This window comes from Electrophorus electricus, chromosome 16, assembly GCF_041902795.1.
Source record: "Electrophorus electricus isolate QZ-2024a chromosome 16, ASM4190279v1, whole genome shotgun sequence".
Classification (NCBI taxonomy): Eukaryota; Metazoa; Chordata; class Actinopteri; order Gymnotiformes; family Gymnotidae; genus Electrophorus; species Electrophorus electricus.
This window is the reverse complement of record NC_137512.1, coordinates 24,668,095-24,690,496: the sequence shown is the minus strand read 5'-3', so window position 1 is coordinate 24,690,496 and position 22,402 is coordinate 24,668,095. Positions and strand designations below refer to the sequence as shown.

At 39.3% G+C, this 22,402-nt stretch overlaps 2 protein-coding genes and 1 long non-coding RNA gene across 5 annotated transcripts in view; 2 read left to right on the top strand and 1 right to left on the bottom strand.

The window, feature by feature from the left end:
* LOC145651641 (C-C motif chemokine 13-like) overlaps nucleotides 1-22,402 on the bottom strand; it is a 73,557-nt gene that overhangs the window by 4,466 nt on the left and 46,689 nt on the right. For 2 of the 3 annotated variants that reach the window (XR_014117411.1, XM_081698522.1), the window contains exon 4: nucleotides 1,768-1,945. Coding sequence is in view for 2 of the 3 variants with exons in the window: in XM_081698522.1 (XP_081554648.1) it covers nucleotides 1,768-1,945 (178 nt within the window). In the remaining variant the exon portion in view is untranslated. Of the gene's footprint in view, nucleotides 1-768; nucleotides 1,607-1,767; nucleotides 1,946-22,402 lie in introns of those variants that run through there. The other variant, XM_081698520.1, reaches the window with a different exon arrangement.
* Nucleotides 14,407-15,574, top strand: LOC145651643 (uncharacterized). Its single transcript, XR_014117427.1, has 3 exons — nucleotides 14,407-14,540; nucleotides 14,876-14,990; nucleotides 15,337-15,574. It is a non-coding gene; the product is annotated as an uncharacterized LOC145651643 (long non-coding RNA).
* Nucleotides 19,729-20,987, top strand: LOC113569312 (monocyte chemotactic protein 1B-like). Its single transcript, XM_035532171.2, has 3 exons — nucleotides 19,729-19,872; nucleotides 20,208-20,322; nucleotides 20,669-20,987. The coding sequence occupies exons 1-3, from the start codon at nucleotides 19,809-19,811 to the stop codon at nucleotides 20,796-20,798; spliced, it is 309 nt and encodes a 102-aa protein (XP_035388064.1). The 5' UTR covers nucleotides 19,729-19,808; the 3' UTR covers nucleotides 20,799-20,987.

Below are 22,402 nucleotides of genomic sequence, written 5' to 3'. Positions count from 1 at the left end.
ACCTTCACCCCACCTACGATCTTGAATTAGAAAAGAGGTTTTCACACAGGATCATCATCATCATCATCATCATTATCATCATCATCATCATCTCGATTTTCTTGGTACAGGTCGTGGCATCAGCAGGCTGAAAAGATCAGCCGAGGCTTTTCTATTCCCTGTATCAGATTTCAGCATTCCATTTTTTTCAGAAGAGTTTGGACTTGGAAGTGCTGCCACCCACAGTAAAGCTCAACAGCAAAAACCCATGATCACTAACAAATCTGTGCCAGAGACCAGAGCTGGTCCATAGTTCCATAACCTTTGTGGAAACCACATTAATCCTCCTAGGTTGAACTATAAGACTTTTTCTAATAGGAATTAGAACAGAACGTCTGGTTTTTAAATGCAGATCATGACTCCAATTTGCCAGTCGGAGGGCATTGTATTCCTCGGAAGAGCCAATGTGGTTCATCAGAAAGATTCTAAAATATTTTTATTTTTGAGTGAAATTGGAAAAATCTCTTTCTGAGTAGTAGTTTGGAAGTAGTTTTCACTACTCAAAGGTTCAAAGGTTAACCTAGGCATTTCTCTTTCTGCTCTTTAATTAATAAACTGATCTTAAAAAACTCTTCATGAATTCATGTCCATATTTATAGCACATAGTTGTTTATAGATAACGTTCAGATCAGGTCTTTGATAGTAGAGTGTTATTTTGCATTATTAAAGATAAACCTGACATAACTCCCAGGATTAAAGACAACATTTTTAAATAAAAAATATTTTATTACAATAAAAATAAAAATAAATTACAGGGAATAAGTCAAATAAGTCCTGACAGTTCCAGTTCTACACTCTTGAACAGCATTTAGTGTAACTCACAATAACGTACTTATTTTCACTAAAATAAGATTTGTTTAGTTGGGTTGTCACGGCACGCTTCCCTTCGCACTGCTCACGTGGTTCGGCCCGCGCGTGCAGTGGGAGCTCACTGATTGTCTTGTTCGTAACCACGTGCGCACACCTGCACGGGTTTGTCTTTATGTGTGTATTTACCCGCCTGTCGGGCTTTGTTTCTGTTTATGATCCTGGTTGTTATTCGTGTTCACCCTGCATGTTCTCTGTGAGTACCAGTATATTTACCAGTCGTGTATCGTCAGTAAATGTTTGTCCACGTCATGGCAGTGTGGGTTCTGCTGCTTGCCCTGCGGCACTCGGCCTGTTACAGCTCGTTTTATGTATAGATATTTGAATTCTAGTGAGTGTTTCTTATCATTTTACATGATTAACAAAAATACTAATAGAAATATAAAGATAAATATTTGAATGTAACTTTTTTTTGTTAGAATATCCATAATGCTAAGTAGAACAAAAAAGGTGGGCTGGCACTCACGCCTTAACATCTTAAAACATGGAAACAATACCATTACACAGAATACACAATACATAACAAAGTGTTATGTGTATATATACACATACACAGTTTCTATAACATATACAGACATCACCTGCCCTGTTCTTTAGGTACAGTTGTACCTAATAAACTGATGCCGCATGTGACTGATCAACCAGTAGATGGCGCCAAAGCCCTTTTCGGCAGAACCGATTTCCTACTGCAGTTTCAGAACTGACGAAGGTGACAAATATGAATAAAACCAGGAAAAATTGAGTAAACAATCTGACAAAGTAGAAACAACATTGTGTTGATGTTTACCAAGATTAAAATGCAAGTATTTTTCCTCCTATTGCCAGCATGTCAGAATTAGGAGTTAAATCATTACTACTCACACAATGGTGTTACTGGTATTGCTGCTACTAGTCCAGCTGGAGGACACCACCTTCTTCAGAGGGATCTCCACATCAGTCACGGTGAGACAGCAGTCAGCAGTAATGCTCTGTGGAGTTGTAGGATTCCCAAACACTGGTACAGCAGTCAGAGATACACCAGTGGCATGGTAATGTTTAGCTGTAGCAATTAGAAACAAGCAGTTGACATTCTAACCCCAGCACACAGTAAACAAATAACTGACCCATTTTTCCTGCTTTGGTAGTGTAATTTCCTCCCTCTCTGTGTGTGAATGTGGGTTCAGTAATCAGTCCCACAGTCCTGCTCTGGTGATGCTGCTCTCTCCTACACTGACAGTAATGCAGCTGAGTAAATTCAGGAGACTCACCACTAGAGACCAGCTGGAGAGAACAGAGCAGCAGCACAAACAGCAGAGCAGACAGGTTCCTCATTTTAGCAGAATGTCTGATTTCACACACAGACAGTCACAGCTGTAGAAAGTGCAGTGTCCTCTGCTGTGGAATAGAGATCAGTGTGTGTAGAATCAGTGTTCTGATCTGTTATATAGGGAGAGAGAGGGCTGTTCTCCAAATATGAACACAGGAAATCTTCTTCTAGCTCCTCCTTCTTATTTAGTTTTTCTCAGTGAGCTGTGAACTAAACATTTACATTACATTACATGTGAACTAAAAAATATTTCTCAGACTTAAATAATCTTTTTACAATATCTTTCAATATCTTATTTTTTAATACAATCAAGTTGTAATTCATTCTTGAAATATGAATGAAATAAACTGTGCAATGAGCTGAAATTTGATTCCTGTTAACTGTGAGAAGGAAACCAAAAGCTCAGAAGGTAAAATGTTTTCGTTCTTTTTTTTTTTCCTGTTTCTGTGTCGCCAGGTGGAAAGATGCGTGTACACTTTCTGTAGATTTAAAGAGTTTTTGTTGTCTGGCTGTTATATTTCCTTTTGGGTTACTGTCTCTTTAAGAAGCCAGTCTCGCGTTCATTCAGTGTATTAGACGCGCGTAATACAGAGCAAGCCATGAAAAGATGGCTTTGTGCATTTAGTCAGCATTAAGCCTGTGGTATATATTTACTTTTTTTTTTTTTGCTTAGATGATGTAATATCAACATAGCTCCATAAATAGTTCTTTATACTGGTAAATTTGATTGATATATTTTGATAATTAAATGCTTGCCATGTTTGCTGTCATGTATGTCCTTCAAGGCAAGAGGCAACACACATGGACACGTCAGAGCAGCACTGAACAAAGCCAGAACTGACATGCAGAGTCAAACACCAGGGAAAACAAGGAAGTCAGAAACTGGTTCAAAGTGTTAGAAACTGGTTCAAAGTAACCAGTACTTCAGGTTCGATCTCCTCTAAGTTACCCTCTGCCCTCTGTCCCCTGTAGCTGGATCCGGGTAACTCAGGAGACACTGACACCAGGGTAGTGAATCAAGATAGTTCCACTTTATTGAGGAAAGCACAGAGTGTATATATGTCCTAAATCTACAGGATGACGGGGAAAAGTGAGGCATGTTCTAAGGGTCTATGTAGGAGGGAAAGCAAGGTTAGTAAATATTGATGTTCTCTGCATGACTGAGCCATGAGCTACTCCTGTGCGTAGAGAGCGACAGGAAGAGAAAGAAAGACAAAGGGAGGGGTAAAGTATGTAAGAAGAGGGAGCGGATGACCTCGGGTGACCAGCTCGCGGTCGAGCAGTCATGTCATGGCTGATGAGCAGAGAGAGACCTTGCGTTGGGTCCCTGAAGACAGAAAGGCTCCAGTGTGTAATAAGGAACTAAAAAAAAACAAACTCCAAACTGCATGTAGGACAGCAAGTCTTCATAATGGACTACAGCTCAGAACATCTTGGATTGTGATTCTAAAATCCTAAAAGGCATTTTGAAGTGAGAAGTTCTTACGTGTATAACAAAACATAGTGACCCCCAACTAACAAGTGCAATAAAAACAAAACAAAAAAAACCTAAAGAGAAAAACTTTAAAACAATTGAGTAAATTGGACTAGACAAAAATTAGTGAAGGCCTTAATTAACCTCTAGGGTTGTGAGGTCAGTATGATGGATGATGTCCACAGTAAACTCCCCAGTGTGTTCTGCTGGGGGTTGTGCTGTGATCAGACTTGGTGTGTGTTCAATGGACTCTCACACATCACCTACAGAGACCTGCTGATCATCCTCGTTTGAGCCTCTTCCTGTTTACTTTCACATCTGCACATTGAGTTTCTCTCTGAGGAAGAGCACATGTGATATTGTCTATATGACTACTCTGGAAAAATTGAGAGATTCTCAGTATCTCAGTTTTAAAAAACCTTACAGCAAATTGTTCATTCATGCTAAGTTTTTAATTAGCTACGTTGGTCCACTTAATTTAGGCAGAAATTTGCAAAGTAAATGTAAACTACAAAGTACATCCAGAAAGTGTCTCTGGACATATGGGGCTGAGCATTGTTCTGCACCAGGAGGAACCCAGGGTCCACTGCACCAGCATAAAATCTCACTGTAACTCTGAGGAGTTCATCCTTACGTAACAGCAGTCAGGTACCACTGGCTATTATGTGGAGGTGCGACCCTCCCCAGACCATGACTGACACAATGCCAAACCAGTCATGCTGGGTGATGTTACAGGCAGCATAACGTTCACCACGGTGTGTCCAGACTCTTTCACATCTATCACATGTGCTCAGTGTAAACCTTCTCTTATCTGTGAAGAGAACGAGGTGCCAGTGGTGGACCTGCTGATGCTGGTGGTCTTTGGTGAATGCCACACAACTGCACAGTGCTGGACTGTGAGCACAGGTCACTGGAGGACGTTAGGTCCCGATGCCACCGTCATGGAGTCAGTTTCTAACATTTTGGTCAGTTTCATCCAATAAAATCCAGTAGAGACTTTATCTAGAGGTCATTTTGTAAAGCTCTGGCAGACTTCCTCCTCACAAAAAGGAGGAGAGACTGGTCCTGTTGCTGAGGTATTGCTCTTCTATGACGCTGTCCTACTCTCCTTGTGTAATGGCCTGTGTCCTGGTATCTCCTCCTGGTATCTCCTCCATTCACTCTAACTATAAAAGTAAGAGAAACCATCTGAATATAATTCACTAAAGTAAGAGAACTTAATATAATTCCCTCTATAAACAGTTACACTTCTGTCTCCTCAGCACCTTTAAGAAGAGATTTTGAGAAAGGGAGCCAGTTCAGATGGTCATGTTATTTTTCAGTGTAAGTGAACACTCCAGTATATATATTAAAGAAAGGTGCTGTAGTGTTTAACCAGACTGTTTGAATGAATCAACTGACCGAGAGTATTTTTCAGTGTTTAAATAATGTTTACAGTTACTATCATGCATTTCATGTTAAACTTCCTAACCAGTCAAAATGTGCATAACTCTTCAGCAAAATACTGACATCATAAAGAGAAGCGAAGCACGAGTGTGGGAGAGTATCTTCGTTTATGCTAACAAAACCCGGAAAAGAAGGAATAAAGACAAGTGATAAGAACAAAGGGATGTAGCAGTCGCTCGTGTGTGTAGGGGCACTTCCCTCTGGCTGGGTGCTGCCTGAGCTGGAACAACTCCAACATACATCAGCTGTGATGAGCAAAGTTCCTTAAGCTATTGTCATAAAATTATTTGAAGAAGAAAAAAAAAAAAGGAAAATATAAAAAATGGAAATATTCAATTTACATAAGTATTCACACCCTGCACTCAGTACTGGTTTAAAGCACTTTTGGCAGCAATGACAATTCAAGTCATTTTAGGAATCAAGTTGGGAATGACCTTTCTGTTGGAAGTTTCTACCACTCTTCTTGGCAGAATCTTTCAAGCTCTGCCAGGTTGGATGGTGGGCATCGGTGGCCAGCCATTTTCAGGTACCTCCAGAGAATATCTCTGGGATTCAGGTCTGGACTTGGGCTGGACCAATCTAGGACCATCACAGTTTTCTTGAAATCCATTCGTGTGTTGTATTGATAGTACAGCTCAACATTGTCTTGCTGAAATGTAAACCTTTCCCCAAACCGAAGATCTTGGACTCAAAAAGAGGAAAAATTTTCATTCAGGATCATCATCATCATCTCACTTTTCCTCATGAGGGTTGTGGCATTAGCAGGCTGAAAAGATCCGCCAAGTCTTTTCTATTCCCTGTGACAGATAACAACATTCCATTCTTTTCTGGGAGAGTCTGGACATGGAAGTGCAGATTTTCATCCCAGGTTGCTTCCCGTTCAGCTGCACAGTAGTCAAGTACTCAAATACTCAAGTACTCAAATTCTCAAGTCCAAATAACAGATGCCATCTCAAGAAAAATCTTTAGTACAATAAAACCTGAAATTAATTACAGTGAAAAATTCAAATAAATTCTGACATTTCCAGTTTTAAATTCTGAACTTTCTTGTTAAAATCATTTAGTATAATAATGTAAGATTTTTTTGCAGGATGCTGTGGGAGTAATGAAAATGAATTTTCTTCAGTGGTAAATGGATCCTTTAATGTATTGATATTTGAATTCCAGTTACTGTTTCTCATTATTTGACTCTTTTAATGAAAATACTAATCCTATAAAGATATAAAAACTCATATAAGATTAAATGTTTTATTGGATTATAATTTATGGTAAAAAACAAAGTTTTCTTTTTCAGTCTTCTTCAATCTACTATTAACTTTTATTAAAGAGAATAACTTAATGGTTTTATCAAACTGGGAGCACTCTGGGAGTTGTTGTTTTGATTGCTTCAGGTCTCATGGACGACAAGCATCGAGACTATTTTCTGTCCTGGCTCCAAGATGGTGGAATGAACTCCCGCTTGCTGTCTGGAAAGCAGAGTCCCTTGCAGTCTTCAAACGCAGACTGAAGACCCATCTATTTGCAGAATATTTAAAGGACAACTGACACTGCTCCCTTATTGACTGACTAATTTAGTACTTATTGTAGGGCACTGTTTATGTTTTTTAACAAACTCTAGCACTTATTGTTTATAGCACTTATCATTGTTTAAGATAGACCTTATGTATTTTGCAGTTCTAGGTATCAGCATTCATCCCTGTATTCTACAGGATTCTAGTTCATTGGTATGTTTAATTCTAACCTACTATACTGTACTTGGATATATTCTATGAGTGGCACTTTTGTAAGTCGCTCTGGATAAGAGCGTCTGCTAAATGCCGTAAATGTAAATGTAAATGATTGCGGCTTTATTTTGTGTGTCCAGAGCAGTAAAATGGCTGCTGGCATGGCTGTTTAATACAGAAAATGACCATATATTTCTATCTGAGCTGTCACTCACCCCTTAACATCTTAAAGCACAGAAACGACACCTTTGCACAGCATACACACTGTGTTACGCATATATATGCATATATACACATACACAGTTCCTATAACATATACAGAATCACCTGCCCTGTTCTTTAGATACAGTGGTACCTAAAAATATCCTGCAATTTCCTTCAGGAGCAATAAAATGTAATCCTATCTCATTTAATAAATCCTATCTCAATTAATCAATTGAGGCTGCATTTGACTAACCAAACATGTGGCGCCAAATCCATTTGGCAGGAATTCGACAAAATCTAATTATTAAATACCATAACAATCGTGTTGTAGTGTAAACACACTACTTTACACCATTACACATAGTGGTTGTGTGTGTGTGTGTGTGTGTGTGTGTGTGTGTGTGTGTGTGTGTGTGTGTGTGTGAGAGAGATACAAAGGGGTAGCTTTGTGTAAACACTGTGTGATTTCAACATAGTTTACCTACTAAATCCTTGGAAGTTTCTGACCTCATGTCTTTACTTCACTGAACGAGATTGTTTCTTTAATTTAGTCTTTCTGAATGACCCAATTCACTCAGCAGCCTGTGAATATGTTACCAAGAAGGGATTTTGAGTTGGGCTTTAGCCTGCAAACACCTTTGATACTCAATGAAAAGTCTAAACCTGGACAGAGTACCTTCTCAAACATGTCTATTTAAACCTCTGCTGGTGTATGCGTTATGTTGGTCATTGTTTGCTGAAGTCTGCTTAAACATTTGTATATCCATTGTTCAGTGTTGTGTAACCTGTGTATAGTAATATGTATTATGTCTGTCGCTAATGTCATTTGTGAGTGCAACCGTTATTGTTAGTGTTTTACGTTAATAAATGTTTCACTCTATCGAGGGAGTCTGTGTGTCCTGCTCCACGCCCATCGGCACTCGGGCCAGCAGCAATGTTACAAATTTCAAGAAATAAAATGAAAGATTAGTGAAACAAAGAGGAACTGAGGAAATCAGTAGGGGCCAATGAGGTTTATACAACTATTCAGTTTCCAGTATTCATACCCTGCATTTAGTACTGGTTTAAAACACCATTAGCAGCAATGACAATTCATGTCATCTTGGGAATGTTGTTGGTAATGACCTTTCTGTTGGAAGTTTCTCCAATTCCACTTGGCAGAATCATTCAAGCTTTGCCAGGTTGGATCAAGCTTTGCCAGGTGGGCATCGGTGGCCAGCCATTTTCAGGTACTTCCAGAGATTCTCTCTGGGATTCAGGTCTGGACTGGGGCAGGGACAATCCAGGACCATCACAGTTTGCCTGAGAGCAGCCTGAAAGATCGGCCAAGTCTTTTTTATTCCCTGTAACAGATACTGGCATTTCATTCTTTTCTGGTGGAGTTTGAATTTTCATCCCAGGCTGTTTCCTGTTGAGCGGTGCAGTATTCAAGTACTCAAATATTCAAATACTCAAGTCCAAATAACAGAGATGCCATCTCAAGAAAAATATTTTTAGTACATTCCAGTGTTAAATTCTGACATTTCTCTTTAAAATCATTTAGTGTAAAACATAATAATGTAAGATTTTTTTAAAAACACAGTGCACTATGGGAGTATGTATGATGAAAATAAATTTTGTTCAGTCTTTAGATGTATCATGTAACATAATTCCAGTTACTGGAATATTTTATTGGAATATAATTATATAATTATATAATATATAATATAATTGCAATATTTTATTGGAATATAATTTATGGTAAATGAAAAAAGAAAACTCTTTGTTTGTCTGTTTCAATCTAGTGCAGGGATCCTAAAAAAAGGGAAAGGAACCCTTTATTGTTTATTGTATATTTATTTTTAATATTGTAGACAAATTGGCATTAGTGTGTCCCAATCCTGTTTCTGAGTTACGTGTATTCATGTTAGTGGGAACCAACACTCAGATCGTTGCATAAAGAGGAAAACCTTACCTCAATGAGCACTTCCTTTATCCCATTGAGCTGGATTCTCGGAATATGTGTAATGTCTTGGTGGTAACGGATCACTTTATAAGGTATGTGCAGGCGTTTCCCACTAAGGATCAGAAAGTGGTGACGGTTGCCAGAACCCTGTGGGAAAAAAAATTCATTCATTATGATCTGCCAACTTGATTTCATTCTGATCAGGAAAGGGATTTTCAGAGTAAATTAATTCACAAGATGTTGAGCATGTTGGGCATGAAGAAGTCCCGAACATCACCATGTCATCCACAGGGTGAACCCCAGCCAAAAAGGTTTAATTGCACCCTGCTGCATGTACTGGGTACTTTGAATGTTCAGCAGAAGTCTGAATGGAGCCAACACCTGGTGAATGCTTCTAATTGCCCAGCCAATGAGGCTACTGGCTACTACCCGTATTCTCTTATTTGGACAAGAAGCGAGACTGGCCACTGGTGTTTGTTTTGGTGTCTCTACTGATGGTCCATCACCCGCATGATGTATAAAATATGTGTCAAGGATGAAATGGGAATTGGAAAAGGCCTATCACTGCTGTTGACTCTCAAGCATTACAGGAATTATACCTACAATACACAATACACAAGCAATATACCCACAATACACAATATACAAGCAATATACATACAATGCTGCATTCTTCAGTTTCAGAAAAAATATCTCATGACCTTTTTGCTCTTCTCTAAGAATGAACACCTACACTGTAAGTCCCACAGGACACAAATAAACACTATTGGCGATAATTATACTCTGGGCTCACATTCTATTAACCATATTCATATGATCATATGATGTTCCAACATAAACTGTCTGATTGACATCAGTAGACTCAACTGAGTGGTTTGTTAGTTGTGTTTAGTCTGTGGTTGGGTGAAGTGTCCTATTTATGTTGAGGTGGTGATGGCATAAATAAATAAATAAAGTTCATCTCTAAAACTGCAGGCAGTCACTGAGACACACAAAGTGGGTCTGGAAGTCCCTGTGTCACAGTGGAACCTGAATGTCACACCTCATGTTCATGTTCCTCCTCCTACCCACATCAGCACAGGTACTTTCATTACTGTCCACAAAAATAACAATCATTATATGATTGAATATCATTATAAAAATAAAGCCATGTTTGGCCAAGATCTCTTTCACTCACACACCCACCCACAGACACACACCCACTCACCCATACCAACAGAATGGGACTGGGACCACAGAAAGCTGAACACTGCTATTTCTTTATCTTTGTCCATATATTCTTAATCTTTCTCCATAACTGCAGTGCTGTGTCTGTCTCATGCCAACTCCAGACTAGTAGTTCCACACCAGAACACCAGATGCCTCAATTTCTTTTGGTATTTGGACTCATCATTGTTAGAGATGAGACCGACCAGAATGATGTCATCTGCAATTGTAATACGTTTAACAGAGTTATTGTTAGAGGTCCATTCATTTGTGTAATGGGATCAGAGTAAAGCGAGAACACACAGGCCTGTGGAGCACCGATACTGAGGCAGAGAGGGTCTGAAACACCCAGCCTTTCATACTGTTTCCTGTTGGACAGGAAGTTGTGAAACCAGTAGCAAACATTGAGCTGCCTCAGTGTGAGCAGAGCTAAAATCTCCAAACAGCACACAGGTGAAGGTGTGAAGGGCATTCAAGTGTTCTATGATATAGTGTATAGTGACTCATCTACTGTCAGTCAAGATTGTGATGTAATATCAGTCTCTCAAAGCACTTGATGACTACAGGTCTGTAGTCATTCAAGGAGGTCTATCGTCATTCAGTTGTTAGAGAACTGGTATAATGACAGAGATCTTGAAACATGCAGACACAGCACACTGTGTCAGGGACTGACAGAGGAGATCAGTGAGGATGGGGAAGATGTTCAGCACAGTGAAGAATTCAGCAGGAAAGAACATCCAGGCCGCTGATCTCTTACACTTCAGTCTCCTGAGAACTTCCTGTTCAGTGATGATGATGTGCTGGTATTTGTCTCATGATGGTTGAGAGCTGGCTAGCTGCTGGATGGAAATGTGCCTGAATATGTGATAAAAGAAACACACAAACAAAAACAAACAAAAGAAAAAAACAAATTAGTAACAGTGTGATTAAAAAACAAGTGCTTTTTAAGTTTAAACAGCATATGTTTGTTAAAAACCTGTATTCCCAGGTGAGAGAAAAAGTAGTCATAAATATCATAAATCATACAAGATGCAATATTATTAATCTTGATAAATGTCACTAATTGTGTAAAGGCTGTGATATAATATTAGTCTAGATTATTATGATGAATTACAAAAATGTTATGATGTATTTATTAAACTAGATAAATGTCATAAATCATAAAAAGTATGTGTGTAATTACCAGTGTTGATAATACACAACTATAAAACTCCTGTTTTAACTGATGTGGTCATTTATTAGGTACATGTAGAGTACTGATATTGTTAGTATAAAACAAAGAACATGAATTATATGATATCACATGAACTTCAAATCTTAAGTTGGGGGAAGAATTCCGTCAACTCCATGGCAATATCCCATCTGGTTTGTGGCAGTTTGATGGAAATGTGAGTTGGGAATTGTGTTCCGCAAACAGTAGAATCCTTATACCCCCTGTAGAAACCTCTGCATGACACAACATACCTAAACAGGTTCATCACGTTCATTTTCTCATGGGAACCTTCTTGGTTACCAGGGCAGGTGACATCATTGAATAATTACAGGAACATGATAATGATTTTTGTTGTTTTAGCTGCCTACATGGCATATCTATTTATTTTTGCATAATGGAATGATAGAATATAGCAAATTCTAAGTGGTTCATTTATTAAGTGTAATGATAATACTCTTCCTGCAGCATCTGGTTTAGTGTATTGAAACATGAGAAAAGCTGTAACTATGAACTGGCTCTAACTTTAACTGCCCATAGCTTTTCATACGTCATGCAAATTCTTATGAACTTTCACATGTGAGGTTGTAGGGAATGTTAATGTAACACTAGAGGGCGCTAAGATTCAAGTGTGCTTCCTCTGACTGTTGTGCCTGCAGACACGTCAGGGTGAAAGGTCAGCTGTAACTCATCGGCCTCTACGGGTGTTCATCAGTTCATCTTTGTTTCATTGATGTTTAGCTGGATTATGTTGTGTTAGTTTATGATCATGTGGGGTAATTTAACTCAAAAGTTCAAATGAATTAGAAACAGAGCAATTTATTTCATTAGATCTACTTAGAAGTATTTTTAGAACTACAGAAATTCCAGAAGAAAATACATAAAAATACACTGACAGCCTTTTAAATGGAAAATCTGTATTAACTCTAACCCTAACACTTCCATGCAACTACTAAATAACCCTAACCGTAACGCAATCCAATATGGAATAAAAGCAATTGCCCCCAATACAAACACTAGGGTGTTCTGAGCGTGCTCAATCTGCAGTGTGAGAGGACGTGCGTTCTCTGTGCATGTTTAGACTGGACAGGTTTAAGATCTGCCTGATGCTGAAAATGAAGCCACATACAGTGTTTCTGAATACAAGAATTGAAGCTTATTCAAATCATATTGAACTGTAGCTACTAGTGCTTTCAAAAGATTAAAAGACAATAGACTACTAAAGAGTGTCACCATGTTAATATGTGTGTTAGTAGCTTCCTGTTCAATGGGAAGTTGTGGATCCAGTAGGAAGAGGAACAAACAGGAAGGGGAACCCTGAGATCACTTTATACATTAGAACATATGGGATGATTGGATTAAACACACAGCTCCAAATCTCCAAACAACACACAGGTGAAGATGTGAAGGGCATCCAGGTGTTGTAGGTTGTAGTGTATATATTGAGGTAGCATCTATAGACATATTAACTCTGTATGTGAATGTCTGAGGGTCTTAGAGGCTGTCAGTCAGGATTATGAGGTGGTGTAATATCAGTCTCTCAAATCACTTGATGATTACAGGTCTGTAGTCATTCGTGTCTGTAGTCAAGGAGATATTCAGTTGTTTGGGAACTGGTATGATGACAGAAGTCTTGAAACAAGCAGACACAACACACTTTGTCAGGGACTGATAGAGGAAATCAAAGGTTCAAAGGTTCAAAAGGCTTTTATTGTCATTTCAGCTATACACAAGTACACAGCAAAAACGTAACAATGTTCTTCCCGGACCATGGTGCAATATAAAACAAAACAAGTGCAATAGACAACACTCTACACAAGTGCAAACAATACAATACAGTGCAATAATGTCATACAACATACAACATATCAGTGAAGATGGGGAAAGATGTTCAGCACAGTGACAGAGATCAGCAGGAGAGAGACCATCCAGGCTGCTGATCTCTTACTCCTCAGTCTCCCGAGAACCTTGAGAACCTAAACTAGACACATTTTCTTATAGGCTGAAGCCAAGACCTCAGGCCTAGCACATGTATTGCTTTGGTTTTAAAGACCCCAATGCACCATTTCATATGGTATGCAAAAAAGGAAAACAGTGATCCCAGGTCTCAGATGGTTTGTAAAAACAATTAAACTATAACTAATGAGGTTTGTATGTAAAAGGAAATGCAACGTACACAATGCAAAAGCCCCTTAAACAATGTCCCACAACAGAATTTCTTTGTTAAAAAACTGTATTGCTGTAATTATTAAACTATGTAATTATTGTAATTACATAATTAATGTAATTATCAAACTAGATGAATGTCAATCATAAAAAGTATGTTTGTAATAACCAGGTAGATAATTCACAATCACTATCAAATTCATTCACGTTTGACCTGATTTACTAAATTATTAGATACAACCTGTAAACTGCTAATATTGTCAATATAAAACAAAATGGCACATTATGAAAGATCACACGAGCATGAAATATTAACTGAGGAGCGGAAGTTAGTCAGCTTCATGGGATCAGCTAGTTTCTAGTTTACACAGAAGGACCCTGATACCCCCTGAATGGCACAGCATACCTGAGAAGGTGCACCAAGTTCACGTCCTCACGTTCACTTCCTCACGGGGACCTTCTTGGTTACCAAGGCAGGTGACAACAACAAATAATTACAGGAACACGATAGCGAGTTTTGCTGTTTTAGCTGCCTACACAATGTATCAATGTCATTGCGTAAAGGCGTGATAGCAAGATGTGCATTTCTGTATCTTGCGGCAAATTCTAAGTGGTCTGTAAATAGCTGAGATCGTGTAACCACACAGAAGTGATGTAAGTGTAAAGAGAACAGGATGCATCTCACAGCAGCAAGACTGACTCAGAGAGAAACAAGTTTTAATTTAGAACCACTGGGGATTTCAGACAGACAGACACAACAGTTCCCGCTCTGTGAATAAATACAGAGGTGCAGGTCATTCCTCACACACTGAACTGCTCTCACTCACTCAGCTCCTCTGTCCTATAGTACAGGGCCCACTCTGACCTCACAGTCTCTCAGTGTGTGTGTGTAATCAGCCATTTTGCTCTGCTGTTTGTGCTGCTGCTCTGTTCTCTCCAGCTGGTCTCTAGTGGTGAGTCTCCATCTCTCTGTTATATGATGCATTTCTTACACATTTGGCAAACATTCTTGTCAACAGTCACTTAAAATTTCCAGGTAGGCAAATGTAGTGTATGGAGTCTTTCCCAAGGATTCTTATTTGTGTAGTTTGGAGCACTTGGCCAGACATGGAATGAACCCCAATTCCCCACAGGGGAGGCGGTGCTGTTCCCCACTACAGTATATTTACAATGTGAGCCAAATTGAACTGAGACGTACTAGACCTAATGACAGTCTCTTAAAAGCAGTACAATCTCTCATTGCTGTACTGAGTGATTTTGTCTGGAACTGTTTGCTGATGTCTTCCAGGTCCTGATCTTAACCCTGCAGACTGCTGTTCTAAACTGATTCAGGTGAACTTGCCCCTCAAGCACATCGTGTCCTACAACAGGACCAGAAATGATTGCTCCATCAAATCTGTGGTGTGAGTATCACCTGCTCTAAGAGGCAGCACACGCCTACTACAGCCCTTCATATATGTAACACAGTCCACACACTGCATCTATGAACCATTTCTGGAATCAGGTTTGGACTTCCTGCTGAAACGCTGCAGTGAAGGTGCTGTAGCAACAACATTAAGAGCTGATTTTACACACTCACATTAAGCTCAGTGCGAGAATCTTCCACAGGGATTTATCACTGATAGTGTCATTTACATCAGGAATGTTTCCTGTGATTTTCCCACACAGGTACATTTTTGCCATCTTGGGTCATTTAGTCCCGGCCTTCTGTATTAACAGAACATTGCTGTACCTTTGTCTCTGCTCCAGCTTTAAGATGATTAGTGGAAAGATGATCTGTGTGGATCCTGCCTCTGACTGGGTCAATCACCACATGAAAACAGTGGACCAGAGAACAAAAGGACCTGCTACTGCAAAACAAACAACCTCCAAAAACTGAAGTTGACCAGCTAAAGGCTGTGAAATACATGAGATTATACGTCAGTACACAAGTAAATATAACTGTGTACCATGAAGAACTATGTTAAATATTGGTAACATTCTGTAATTGGTGTTCTGGTGTTTCTATCCTTGAAAAGCTGTCTAGAGAAATTTTAGTCAGGATTTTTGCCTGCTTATAGACTGAGGCTGCGCTAATTTAAGATAATTAATCATATATGTTTAAATACAGAATCTGGAAAAAGTACCAGTTTTACTACTGCTCGATCTCAGTGCAGCTCTTGGTACTATAGACCAAAACGTTCTTATAGACAGACTTGAGAAGAGGGTTGTACTCTCAGGAACAGTCCTGAAATGGTTCAGTTCATACGTACAAGTACTCAGATCTCTTCACACGTCTGATTGTAGCTGGGGGTCCACCGCCATCTCATGGTCTGCTCATAGACTGGGCTCAGCCTCCAAAAAGTGTATTCACTGCATATGACTGGAATTTGAGTCAAACCTTTGACATTTGAACATAAACTGACGTTCAATGTTTAAAGGCAAGACGAGGCTAATTTATTTGTACAGGCCTTTACATACACAGCCATTCAAAGTGCTTCACACAGACATAAAAAATAAAGCTTAAGATATAAAGTGTTGCGATAAAGATAAATACAGAATAAATGAAGAATTAAGACATATAAATGTGCACAGTAGTGTGTAACAGTGCACTGTTACAGGATCTGAGGGAAAAGTGTTTACCCGAGATGAAAGCCTCACCAAATAAAGGATGTTTTTAGTTTAGATTTAAAGCCACTGGATCCATTTATAAACAGCATCATAGCTACACGCTGCTTCTGCATGCTTAGTATGTCTCTTAGGCAGGATTAACCGACTACATCTGATCTGAAGGTTCTGCTTGGCTCATAGCACTGCAGTGTATCACATAGATACACTCGTCCTACTCCATTACAGGATGATTAGACCAGTAATAATGCCTTAAAGGTCAACTCTGTAGTATACCAATAGCCAGTGTAAGAACTTAGAAATGAGCGTCATGTGTTCACTTCTTTTGCCCGTAGTCAGAAGTCTGGCAGCGGCATTTTGATTGCCTGTCTGATTGTCTTTTTGGGGAGTTCCATTAGGAGGCTGCAATTATATTGTGAAGGCCCAAGTGCAGCAAGACAAGGAACAGGACTCGCAGATGTCTCTCGACGAAGACAGAGATTTATTAAGCATTAACAATGGCACTCACATACAACAAGGTAGTGACATAAATGATACATAAACACGAGCATTAAACACACAACTTATACAGGCAACTGTAAATGTAAACACTAGCACTAATATCAACACAAACAATGACTGACAATAAGTTACAAAACACAAGGGTTTGTATACCTAAATAAATGGAACAAATAAAGTGCAGGTGTGCAGGGGGTGTGATTACAAACAAGGGGCAGTCCTGACGAAAACAGTGAACAATGACGCCTCCACATGCACGTGGTGGGACGTGCTGTTACATATACAAGAACAAGCTAGATTTTATCTGTCACCAGTGTGGGAAACCCTAACATATTGCTTACTATTGCAGGGTTATTTTGGCAGGACAGGAGCAAGGCCAAGCAGTGAGTGTTAATGAGGCTGACCAGTCTTTAAACGCCTAGAACCTGTGGTAACTAGGGCAACCATGGGTTGTCAGCAAAGCATTTATACAACAGCAACTCAAAAATGTAATGACAGCACTTGTGGGCCCTAGTAATGAAGCAGATGTGGTGGTGAATGGAACTGTGTGTCAGGCCCTCATTGATTCAGGATATCACTTCACAGCAATCACTGATATGTTTTTGAAGAAACAACCCTAACTTTGTTTAATGAGCCACCACCAATGGGCCCATAGAAGGAACAGCAGGCACCATATTACAGTGTGCTGAACATTTACCTCCAACTCCTCAACTCTATGTTTAACAGTGCCCCCTTACATTTACATCATTTAGCTGACACTTTTATCCAAAGCCACTTAAAATTATGACTGAGTACAAGGCTAAGGGTCTTGCTCAGGGGTCCCAACAGTGGCAACTTGAACCAGCCAGTTATAAGCCAAATAGCTTAACCACTGAGCTATGACTGCCCCAAGCCCCAGCAGTTGTTCCAGAAATAGAATACAGGGCAACTCATTGGCACCATTTACAGTTTATATTTAGCTGACACTGACTGAATACAACTTGAGCAATTGAGGGCTAAGGGCATTACTCAGGGGCCCAACAGTGGCAAGTTGGCATTTGTGGGACTTGATTTGGCAACCTTTTGATTACTAGTGAAGTGCTTTAACCACTGAGCTTCCACTGTGCCATGACATTTGTGCTTATGGCATATGGTACTCAAGGGATCAAGGGATACATTTAAAAAATGCTTTGGTGAAGGAACTGTGTCACATTGGAGGGGTGCAGAAAGTCCCTAAGAACTCCATATCACCTGCAAGAGAATGGTACAACTGAAAGGCTCAACTGAAGCGTGATGAACGTTAGGCACCCCAAATTAAGTTAAGTTATCTATAGATAAAAAATGGTAATATTTACAAAAATGGTAATTTATAAACAAACAAACAAAAAGTTCAGGAATTTGATAAGAACACTGATTATTACATCAATCAATCAAAGTTTATTTATATAACGCATTTTACAACAGATGTTGTGACAAAGCAGCTTTACAAATATCCAAGTCCAAGCCCCCAGTGAACAAGCCAAGGATGACAGTGGCAAGGAAAAACTTCCTAGAGCATGAGGAAGAAACCTGGAGAGGAACCAGGACTCAAAGGCAGCCCTCCTCTTCTGGCCAACAGTCACCACAATAGTAATAATTTTAAGAGAAAAAGCTACATAAAGCTACCAAATTTAGTTCATGTGATGCAGAGGGAGATTTCCTCAAACCCCGGTTCAGTGTTAAATGTGATTCTAAGTAGTGTCTCTGTTTAGACTGGGAGTCTCTTCCTCTTCTGACAACAAATTCTTGCCAACTCTTGTTTTAATGGAACGTGTGCACAGACGTCCTGCTGATGACCTCACCAGAGAGACATGTGAACAAGAGAAATTAAACTACTGCTACATAATGCTGATGATTCATCATAATAATGATGATTATGATGACAGACATGAGTGTGATGAGGTAGAATGCCTGTAAACAAGAGATATTTTCTCCAACTGAGATTGGCTTCTGATAATAGCATCTTGTGGTAGTGATACTTTCATTGTTTTACTCATGTGTAACCCATAGAGGATGATTAGAAGAGGACAAGACTAAGAGGAAAATATATCAGAAAAATGCAATAAATAATCAAATAGGCTTTTGATAATAGCATCTTAATAGCACTGACTATTTTAATTACACCGCACATTACAACTATACATCAAAAATTGAAATCAATATTTGATTGTCTATTTGTTTAGTGAGGCATTTTAGTAAATATCTCTCATCTTAGGTAAATGTGTTGATCTGGGTGTTAATGGGCATTAGGATTTATGGAAAACTGGGATGTTATGATGCTGTCACTGCATCTCTATTTTGTCATTAATCTTTGTTGGCTGAGAGCGGCAGCATGCTGATGTTCCAGGGAGCCTCCATGTCAGTGTTTCCTTCTGGCTCTGTCCTTTTAGCCATATGGCTATAGCTAGACCTGCCAGAGTCATTCTATACACCTATTTGACACACTTTAGTATTTGACCATGCCAAATAATCTTATCATACACTCACACACTTACACTCATCAAACCCAGACTAGGACTGTTAGGAACCAGGAAGGCTGGACTTCTATTGCTCACCCTTATTTATTGACTATTTTGGTTTTTTGTTGCACATTTTGTGCTTGTTATGATGTCTGGGGTTGACCAGAGGATGTTGGCCCCCTTGGAGTCTTTGTTCCTCTCGAGGTTTCTTGCTCATGTTCTAGGGCGGTTCTCCTTGCCACTGTCTCCTTCGGCTTGTTCACTTGGGGCTTGGACACAGACATCTGCAAATCTGCTTTGCTCTTATGTAAATGAATTAGAATTTGCATGACAATTTAAAAGGTTTAAAAGAAGAATGCAGGAAAAGAACATTCTTTCAGTGAACTCAAAATTGGGTTTACAAGCTCACAGCCCATTGCGAAAAAATGAGGACGTGAGAGTTGATGTAAAGAAAAGAGGAAGGAATCAGCAGAATCAGGCTTTCTGGAGTAAGGAGATACTTGGAAAATCAGTGGATGCTAATTTGGAGAACAGCCCTCTCTGTCCCTATATAACAGGGTGCAGAACACTGATTCTACACACACACTACACTTTCTACAGCCGTGACTGTCTGTGTGTGAAATCAGAGATTCTGCTAAAATGAGGAACCTGTCTGCTCTGCTGTTTGTGCTGCTGCTCTGTTCTCTCCAGCTGGTCTCTAGTGGTGAGTCTCCATCTCTCTGTTATATGATGCATTTCTTACACATTTGGCAGACATTCTCGTCAACAGTGACTTAAAATTTCCAGGTAGGCAAATGTAGTGTATGGAGTCTTTCCCAAGGATTCTTATTTGTGTAGTTTGGAGCACTTGGCCAGACATGGAATGAACCCCAATTCCCCACAGGGGAGGCGGTGCTGTTCCCCACTACAGTATATTTACAATGTGAGCCAAATTGAACTGAGACATACTAGACTTAATGAGAGTCTTCTAAAAGTGGTACAATCTCTCATTATTGTACTAAGTGACTTTGTCTGGAACTGTTTGCTGATGTCTTCCAGGTCCTGTTCTTAACCCTGCAGACTGCTGTTATAAACCGACTCAAAATAAGGTGCCCCTCAAACGCATCGTGTCCTACAACTGGACCAGAAGCGATTGCTCCATCAAAGCTGTGGTGTGAGTATCACCTGCTCTGAGAGGCAGCACACGCCTACTACAGCCCTTCATATATGTAACACAGTCCACACACTGCATCTATGAACCATTTCTGGAATCACGTTTGGACTTCCTGCTGAAACACTGCAGTGAAGGTGCTGTAGCAACAACATTAAGAGCTGATTTTACACACTCACACTAAGCCCAGTGGGAGAATCTTCCACAGGTATTTATCACTGATAGTGTCATTTACATCAGGAATGTTTACTGTGATTTTGCCACACAGGTAGATTTTCACCATCTTGGGTCATTAAGTCCTGGCCTGCTGTATTAACAGAACATTGCTGTACCTTTGTCTCTGTTCCAGCTTTAAGATGATTAGTGGAAAGGAGATATGTGTGGATCCTGCCTCTGACTGGGTCAATGACCACATGAAAGCAGTGGACCAGAGAACAGTATCTACTACTGGAAACCCAACATCTACACCTGCTACTTGAAATACAACATCCTCCAAACATTGAAGATGACCAGCTAAAGGCTATGAAATGTCTAAGATTTTATATCACATACACACTGTATATAAGTACATATAACCGTCTACCATGAGGGACTATTTATCTTAAATATTGGTAAAATATTGGTAAAAGTCTTTTTTTTTATAATAAAGTCAGTTTTTCAAAAATGCATTACTTTTTACAATTTGTTTTATTGAGCTGCATATACAAAAACTACAGAAAATATATAGAAAAAAGGAAAAGGTCATTTAAAAGAGGTTCAAGATAAAGATGAATTCCTATGGTACTTGAACGAATCATAGCCTTTCCTGGTATATTGGGAAACCTTAATTTTAACCCTAATCCTAATTCTAATCCTAAATCAAATATTTGAATGCAGTAGTTTGCTGCCAGATGCTGACAAATATCTCTGAATCATCTCGGACCTCACACTGCATCAAACAGAAACTTAAAATGAATCTGCTATACTTTTAGGGTGTTTTTCCTAACTCACTCAAAACTGCATCTGTGAAGCCTCAATTATAAAAGAAAAATCTGGTAGCAGCTTTGTTAAGAAATTATAAGGTTTTCTATCTTCAAAGAGCTGTCTAGACAAATATCATTCAAAATCAAATATCAGATTTTGAACTATCCATAGACTGAGACTGCGCTAATTAAAGTAATTAATCACATTTGTTTAAATACAGACTTTAGGAAGGTATCACTTTTACTACTGCTCTATTTCAGTGCAGCGTTTGATAAACCATAGACCATAACCTTCTTTATAAATTGGATGTATCTTATAGAATTGTGAAGGGGGTTGGACTCTCAGAAACAGTCCTAAAATGGTGCAATTAATATGTAAAGGGATGACTCTGGCACGAATTATGATTTATCCCTCTCCCCAGACAACTATGGTCCCCTCCACTCTGTTTGTATGTGCCTTAAGCACATAATTAACTGGATTGGCCATAAAATTCTGCAGGTGGATAAAAATAAAACAGAGATCATTAAATTTGGGAACAGCAATAAGAGCCACAGACTAGCTGCCATTTTGGCATTATACCCTATAATGTATAAGTGCTAGCTTATAACCTTGGTGCACTAATGGAATCTGATCTCAGTTTTAACAGCCAAATCAAGATTAATAACCTTAAGAACATCAACAAGATCAGAGATTTCTTGACTAAATCAGACCTTGAGAACCTCATCTATGCTTTTATCTCTAGCAGGTTAATTACTGTAATGGCTTCCTCATAGTACTCCCAGAAAAGAGAATCAAACAGCTACAGTTGATTCAAATAAGAGTGTCACGGTATGGCCCCCCCCCCGAGTCACGTGGTACGGCCTGCCACATGCAACGGGGTTCACCTTATTTGTAACCACGCCCTCTGTAATTGCACGCACCTGCACTGGGTTTAATGTCTTGTGTTTTTTGTCTATTTAAATCTCTGCTAGTGTGTGTACTGTTTTGGTCTTTGTTAGTCTGCTGCTGTACATGCATATGTACTCATCGTTTAATGTTAGTATTGTCTGTGTTTCGTTAAGTATGAGTCACGTCTTTCATTAATGTTGTGTATGAGTGCCATCGTTGTTGTTCGTGTCTT

Bases quoted from the DNA above. Each gene is read 5' to 3' on its own strand.
- LOC113569312 (XM_035532171.2), top strand. From the start codon at position 19,809: ATGAGGAACCTGTCTGCTCTGCTGTTTGTGCTGCTGCTCTGTTCTCTC. The intron at 19,873-20,207 runs GTGAGTCTCCAT...GATGTCTTCCAG, and splicing joins TCTCCAGCTGGTCTCTAGTG to GTCCTGTTCTTAACCCTGCA. The intron at 20,323-20,668 runs GTGAGTATCACC...TCTCTGTTCCAG, and splicing joins TGCTCCATCAAAGCTGTGGT to CTTTAAGATGATTAGTGGAA.